The sequence below is a fragment of the Syzygium oleosum genome, unplaced genomic scaffold (assembly GCF_021117445.2).
Source record: "Syzygium oleosum isolate NSW1041296 unplaced genomic scaffold, Sole_v2.1 Sole_v2.39, whole genome shotgun sequence".
NCBI classification, from domain to species: Eukaryota; Viridiplantae; Streptophyta; class Magnoliopsida; order Myrtales; family Myrtaceae; genus Syzygium; species Syzygium oleosum.
This window is the reverse complement of record NW_026607523.1, coordinates 633,247-640,732: the sequence shown is the minus strand read 5'-3', so window position 1 is coordinate 640,732 and position 7,486 is coordinate 633,247. Positions and strand designations below refer to the sequence as shown.

Genomic DNA, 7,486 nt, shown 5'->3' with positions numbered 1-7,486 from the left:
AAAAGGAAGAAAAGGGCCGGGTCGGCCCAACCCGGCCCGAATCGATTTCGATTTTTTTTTAAAAAAAATTTTGTTTAAAATTTAAGAAAATATGCTCTAATAGGCCCTATTAATGCACATATGCCTAATGTCTATATGCAATGCATTTAAATAGAAATATTTTTTTGTTTTAGGAATTAAAGAAAATTAATTCCTAAATTTTGTGCAATTAATTTTGGGCAAATTAAAAATAGGTGTCAACATTCACCCATCAATTTATCCATATTTCCGACATATAGTTCACATGGACTTTTTGTTTTTTTTTTATTACGACAACAAATCTTTCTTAAATCAAAGACGGCTATTTTTCAATTAAATATTCGAGACACGGGTTATTTATAAAGTCAAAAAATAACATCATATAAGGAATAAAATATTGATAAATTGTGTAAAAGATACAGTTAATAGCCAACTATTTGCCATAGATAACATCATATAAGGCATAAAAAATTGACCAATCATCTGCTATAGGGTCGGATATTCTTTTTACATTGTAAACTAAGGATTATCTAGAAAATTTTAAAAGAAATCGGGTTCATTTAGTTTATTAAAATGTATGTTCCACGTCACTTGACACATGTCAGCTTCTTAATGGAACAGATACGCCACGTAGGACAATGACGTGGCAGTATCATACCACTGAATATTTTCTCAGGAGATAGGGGAGAGAAGGAGCTTTATCATTTGCCTTGATATTTTCAGTCTCGGGGAGGTGCTTGCAAATCCCTAAAGGTAAAAAAGTAAGAATAACGCACTAGATATTAAAAAAGGTTAACACGATTGAAAATTCATCCAAGAGGCCGAGATCACCCATTAACTATTCACAATCCATACATTTTAAAAAAAGAAAAAATAGGTTTTTCAAACGCGCGCTGTCTCTTGTCCTTTCCAGCGTCTTGTCTTCTCCCCCACCCTCGAGAAAATATTATTTCAAAATTTCAGACCTCAGGCTTCACACCTCCCTCTCTTCGTCTCGCAAAATCCGAGGATCATCTCCGGATGACCATCGCCAACGCGCCGCTGGAAAATGATGGAGGCTTGGTGGAGTGGAGTCGGGGTTGGAGGGCTGATGGCACGAGCTTCCCTATGAAGAAAAAGGTCGTCGGAGAGAGAGACTGACGCGAGCCGTGGTTTTAGCCGGACGACCCGAAGAGGCGAAGTCGAACTCTCGTCGACGTCGTGCCGCCGTCCTCGACGCCTCTCGGCTGGTCCTTGCCAAGACCCGGACCCGACCCGCTTTACACCTCCGGGGCTAGCTACTCGCCCCTATAGGACCCGTCGCTCAACCGGAGCAAGTACCCAGCCGAGCTTCGAAAACGAGCTTTTCAAGCAAGAGATTTGATCGGCTTCGCGAGAGAGAAAGCTGGGTCTTCCGCACCTCCTCCTCCGCGGCCCGAGACGCAGTCTCTGCGCCACGGACCCGTAAGCCCGCCTTCCGATCATCCTCCGAATTCCGCCGTTCTCGAAAGTGTTTGTCCAGTGAACACTCGTGTCGATTTCGAGAGTCGATCGTTATCTCGAGTCGAACCCTTCGTTTGTAGGGTGGCGAGGTTGATGTTTCTTCGTCTTCCTCGCCTATGTTGATTCCAAGTGAAATGCCGGAAGGAAGGAAAATGTGATGCCATGTGACGTGACGTAATAGTGTCAAATCGCGAGAAAATTTGCTCGCAACGGAGCTCTTGAGTGTGTGAAAAACCTAATTTGTTGAGCCCGGAAGTTGCTTGCTTTTAATCCGGTTGGCTAATTCTCACGCCTTTGGCTTGGTGGTATTGTGTTGAGTCTGTGGAGCCGTGCTTATGGACAGGGGATGGGAGAAGTTATTCGAGAAGCCGGCTAAGGCGGCGGTGCATTGGGATTTGCCATTGTTCGACTATGTATTGTTCTCGTCAATGCATCGCGAAACGATTTTAACTAAATTTACACTACCTTGAAGGCTGCTAGACGTAAAAGAAAAGAAAAAAAAATTATGTGTATATACAGATTGTAGATTGTCTCGGAGTGAGGTATTTGTAATAGAAAGTAAATCTTCATCTTGTTTCGATTATCTTTTAAACAAGCAAGTGGGATTTACTTCATTTTCACTTTTATGTGTCAAAGCAACTCGTTCCATGATACTTTGGGCCACTAGGAGTCTGCATTTCCATAGATGTATGAAGTAATGCGGTAGGTCTTGTCAATACATAGTAATTCTCAATACAATGGTGTTTTTGTGCTTGATTTAGAGAGCACCAAAGGATACTCGATGAGCCTAGATGCTGCTAAAGTCATTGCTCAAGTTTTGTTCACAGCTTTTTTTTATATAGAGTACTATTTAGTGGCATGTCTCCACTTTTAATTTGCCTCTTGTAGTGATTAGTTTGCGCATTTCGGTATGTCATTTGCAGTTATCATGGTGGATACGGTGCAATAGTGGTTTGACTGTATGCAATTCTATAGTAAATCACGACGATAACTGCCTTCATCATACTGATATAACACTAACTCATATATTGTTTGCGGATTTGTATGAACAAATCCTACAACAACCCCTCCTTTTGTAACCCTTACACAAAATCAGTTGTTCTTGGTGAGGCAAAATTCTGTGTTGATCCTATAACACTGGAAAAATAATCGGTGCATCATTTCAAACTTTAGGATGAATAAGTGTACAATGGCATTTCAAGGGGTGTTATTAGTAATTCCTTCTATAGTTGTGTAAAAGTACTCATCTTCTTGCTCCTGAATTTGATCCTTTTTTTAGATTTTGTTAATTCCTTAGTTTGACATATGACTTGTTCTGATGAAGTTGGTTTGGGAAGGTCTTGGGCTTGGAGGAGAGCTTGCAGTTGAGAGCTGGAGCAGGTATTCACTCATGCTTTAACTGATATTATAAGAAATTAGCCTTTCTTTGGCAATATCATTTCTAGGCTATTTGTATGACTTTGTGACTGAATTCAACACTTTGTAGATGTGTTTGCTCCCCTTCGAAAGACTATTGGGGAAGCAATACAACTTATGTCTTTCTTTACAAAAGATATTCACCTTCATCGTAGATGTGAAATGCTGAGTTAAGGAAACTAAGACAGCACAATTGCTCATGATTGTAAATATTAGTCCTTTATTGCTCAAGACCATGGAATTATATATTTGCCTCTAATACTGTATCAGGGATGTTGCTAAGAAGAAAGTCTTGCTTGGGATAGGTGGCGGACATTACGTGACTTGGCATATGTACATTGTCCAATAAGACGTCTTTTAACTTTTTAATCCTCCTTAATGCTACAAGTCTTTTCGTGCCGTTAATATCCATGAATATACTACCTGTTCTGATTAGAGATATATACCGAAGAAAAATAAGATCTTTTCAAGTTGGAACATCCCAATCCTCATTTTTGGAAATACCAAATCTGCTAGCAGCAGCGTTCTATGTGTTTTCTTTGGTAATTAATTCAATAGCTTGATACAGACTGCTCCATGAAAGTAACGTCTGTGCAAGTTGCTCAATCATCAAGTCGTGGATAGTTTGCTGAAATTTTATAATGTTTTGCTAACGAGTCGTTTGGTTCATTGATCTCATATTGAGTCCTGCCCTGAAATTGGCTTCTTGATCTATGTCCTATTAGGCTCGAGTTAGTCATCTTCGCTTCTTATCATCCTGCATGAAGCTATACGTCAATTCTTGCTGGCAGCATACTAATGACCTGTTGGTCATTTCAGTTCTTTTTTTTTTAGCGCAAAAAGAAGGGTCTTTGAGTTTGTCTGATAACTTGCCTGTCATTTTCTTTTTAGGTTAGGTTGCATTATAGTAGTGTACTTGATCTGTTTTTCCACCTTAAAGTATTTTCATGAGCATTTTGTTTCATAACAAAGGCTTGTGTGGTGTACCTTCTTCGCATGTCCTCTATTTTGTATAAAATGACGGCTTGTCCACTGGTGGTAAACTTGCCATAGCCATATCATGTCTTGTTGTGTTCCATGTGCTGCTTTTGGTGGTATACATATGCTGCAAAAGAAGGGAAGGCATCATTATGACTTTGCACTGCCCTTATCTCTAAGGGTTGGTTTTAGATAGAACATTCGCTTGTTCAATTTGCAGTAGGAACAGAAATTAAAAGAAATCACCACATCAAATCCTGAACACAACCAAGTAAGTATTCTTGTCCTATCATATTATTATTCCTTTTTGTCACATTCTGTCATTAACACATTTTTTTTCTGGCATTTATACACAGCACTCTCGGTGGTAGTCATGGTGCACTAAAAGTACACTACAAGGGTCGACAGGGTGATTTATATGTCATGGTATGCTGCTATTTCCTTTTTGGTTTGCAACATTAGACATTTTCTCTTGTCTTCTTTTAAGTTGTGAACGTCTGTTTTGCGGTAGATGTTGATTTGAAGAAGTGAAAGCATATTCCAGTCCCCCATAGTTAAATTGACTTGTTCTCGGGATAAATGGGTATGTCTTCATCTTTTTAGAATTAAATTTGTTGCCACTTTATCTTTCTTCTCTAAATAATTAGATATTTTTTTTAAATTGTAGAGGCTCCAAAAGATAATATCATCGTGCATAATGTTGATGAAGAATTTGAATTTAGAATTGGTATGGTGTTTGCTAATGAGGACGAAGCTTATAATACATACAATGCATATGCAATTTGCAAGGGATTTGGAGTGCGAAAAGGACAAAAAGCAAGTAATAGCAAAGGAATATTGCGACGATGCAAATTTGTTTGTAATTGTGAAGGACACTCTCCACCAATCCCACCTCATGAACAAAGAGATGTTTATAGGACAGTGAAGAGAACTGGATGTCAAGCTTGCATTAAATTCGTAATTGAAGATGGAGTTTGGGTAGTTTCCAAGTTTGAGGATGTCCATAATCATCCCTTCATTGAAGACAAACAAAAACATCTTATACGATCATATCGACGCATCACGGACACTAGTAAAGGTATATTGACTTCCATGGCAGGGGCTGGTATAAGGGCTACAAAAGCATATACCTACCTTAGCGGTGAAGCGGGGGGGCCAGAAAATGTTGGCTTCACATTACGTGATTGTCAAAATTTCTTGCAATCCAAAAGAAGGAACTTGATTAGTGCAGGGGATTGTCAAAGTCTTATTAACCATTTTAATTACTTACAATCAAATGGAAGCAATTTTTCTTATACATTTCAATTGGATGAGGAACAGAGACTGACCAATTTCTTTTGGTCCGATGGTGTATCCAAGTTGGACTATGAAAGTTTTGGCGATGTGTTGGTATTTGATACCACTTACCGTACAAATAAGTACAATATGATATGTGCACCATTTGTTCGCGTGAATCATCATTGGAAAAATGTGATATTTGGTTGTGCTTTTTTGTCGGATGAAACTATTGGTTCTTTTGTTTGGGCATTTCAATCCTTTTTAGAGGTGATGGGTAATAAAGCACCCAAGACTATTTTCACAGATCAAGATCATGCCATGGCAAATGCTATTAGAACTGTTTTTCCGAATTCTGATCATCGCTTATGTGTATGGCATATTGCGAAAAATGCTACACATCATATTGCACATCTTCTTGGAAAGCCAGATTTTCGTGATAAATATTGGCAAAAGCTTCTATATGATTGTGAATCTGAACTGGAACTGGAGAACATTTGGAAAGCAATGTGTCAAGAGTGGAGCTTGGGTGACAACAAGTGGTTGGATAGTTTGTTTCAACTGCGTCATAAATGGTGTCCTGCATTTGGCCGTGATTTCTTTTCTGCAGGAATTAGATCTACACAGAGAAGCGAAAGCACGAATAGTGTCTTTCAAGATATGGCATGCAAGACCATGACTTTGACTGAATTTGTCAAACATTATGAAAAGCAATCTGAAAAAATGCGCAATACTGAAGTTGTTGATGATTTTGAGTGTGCTCGAGGAAAGCCACGAATTATGGTTGACAATGCAATTTTGAAACATGCTGCAAGCATATATACTCATGTCATTTATAGGAATTTTCAGGTTGAGTTCATGCATGTTTTGTCTGTACATGTTCTTAGATCAGAAACTGATGGGCCGTTGCACACTTATATCGTGGTAACCGGAAGTAGTGAACGGAAGCACATTGTCCATTTTAGTTCAAGTGATTCTACCATTACATGTAGCTGCAAATTATTTGAAATGCAAGGATGGTTGTGTAGGCATACTTTATGCATCTTGACCCGTGTTGTAAATGTTATAAGCATTCCATCACAATACATTTTGAAGAGGTGGACAAAAGTCGCAAAATTAGGGACTTATTTTGAAGACATTGCACAAAGCTCTCATTGTGCGGTTAAATCAAAGACATTGCGTTTGAAGAGGTTGATGCGGTTAGCTTTCAATGTTATGAATGACGGTGCCAATCATGATGTTACAGAGGAGCTTGCAACTACAACCTTGTAGCGTCTTCGCTCCCAAATCACAAATAAAATGCAATCTTTAACGGGTAAAGATCATGTTGATTTCTTGGTGGAAGGTGATGAAGTTGAATATGCAGAAAATTGTGGAATTCAAGTACTTGATCCACATCGGAGAAGGCCAAAAGGTGTACCAAATACTCGGATCAAGGGCGTTACGGAAAAGAGAAAGAGAAAAGCGTCTTCATTCATAGGAGGCACCTTGCACAAGGTATGATGCTTGTTTAATGTGATAAAATGATTCCATCAATTATTTTAGCTCATTTTTGCATGAAGTAATTCTAAACTCTCCTTTTTTTGCAGGATTGACCTTTGACAAAATTTGTAGTTATTAGTGTAGGTAGTTAACTAACTTCAGTTAGTGCAACTTTGGGTCTTTTTGCTATAAGTATGCACTTCTACGTGGGGTAGGATCGATTTGCAAACTGTTTTTGGGACTTGTACAGTTCACTGCTCCTTCTAGAATCAACAATGGCATATTTTGATGTTGAATTGTTGATGAATAGAACAATCTGCTTTTGGGTGTAAGCAGTGGCATCGCTGTGTCTACAGTGATGAAGTACGCAGACAATATTGTGAAGGTAAGACATCTTTTGCATATGGCATCAAAGAATGAAACGTTATACCAAATTTACTGGAGGTTGTTTGCTATCTTCAGACAGTCAGCTTAAATTTTTGCAGAGTCTAGTGCTGGAAATGCAAACCAAGTGGATCTTTTTGGGCAGGACTTGATTGGAGATCTGTTGGATGGACCAATATCTGTTCTGACTAATGCTTCTTCCTTCAATGAAAATTCATCTGAGGTTGACCTTTTTGCTGATGCAAGTTTTGTTTCGGCACCTCCTTCGGTAGAATCATCTGAGAAGAAGTTGAAATAGTCTTGAGTTTTTTAATTGTGGACTATCTGGTGCTGCTTACTACTGCCCTTGTAACTCACTCTTGCTATCCTTTCACTGCAAGGAAGAATTTGATCTCTTAGGGGCAGCTACTCTTTTTTTCAGTCACAAGCTAACATCGATGATTTTGCGCAT

At 38.8% G+C, this 7,486-nt stretch overlaps 1 protein-coding gene across 3 annotated transcripts; it reads left to right on the top strand.

The window, feature by feature from the left end:
• Nucleotides 1–2,337: 2,337 nt before the first annotated feature.
• Nucleotides 2,338–7,478, top strand: LOC130135901 (protein FAR1-RELATED SEQUENCE 5-like). 3 transcript variants are annotated; one of them, XR_008815059.1, is made up of 6 exons: nucleotides 2,338–2,880; nucleotides 3,187–3,249; nucleotides 4,075–4,320; nucleotides 4,406–4,477; nucleotides 4,562–7,036; nucleotides 7,137–7,478. XR_008815059.1 is itself a non-coding variant. In XM_056305753.1 (3 exons), exons 2-3 carry the CDS (start codon nucleotides 4,474–4,476, stop codon nucleotides 6,439–6,441), a joined length of 1,884 nt encoding a protein of 627 aa, XP_056161728.1. In that variant the 5' UTR covers nucleotides 2,891–4,320; nucleotides 4,406–4,473; the 3' UTR covers nucleotides 6,442–7,478. The 3 variants fall into 3 exon arrangements, 1 of the variants encoding a protein (XP_056161728.1); XR_008815060.1 differs by lacking the exon at nucleotides 2,338–2,880 and having other exon boundaries at nucleotides 2,891–3,249; nucleotides 4,075–4,165; nucleotides 4,251–4,320; XM_056305753.1 differs by lacking the exon at nucleotides 2,338–2,880 and having other exon boundaries at nucleotides 2,891–4,320; nucleotides 4,562–7,478.
• Nucleotides 7,479–7,486: the final 8 nt, after the last annotated feature.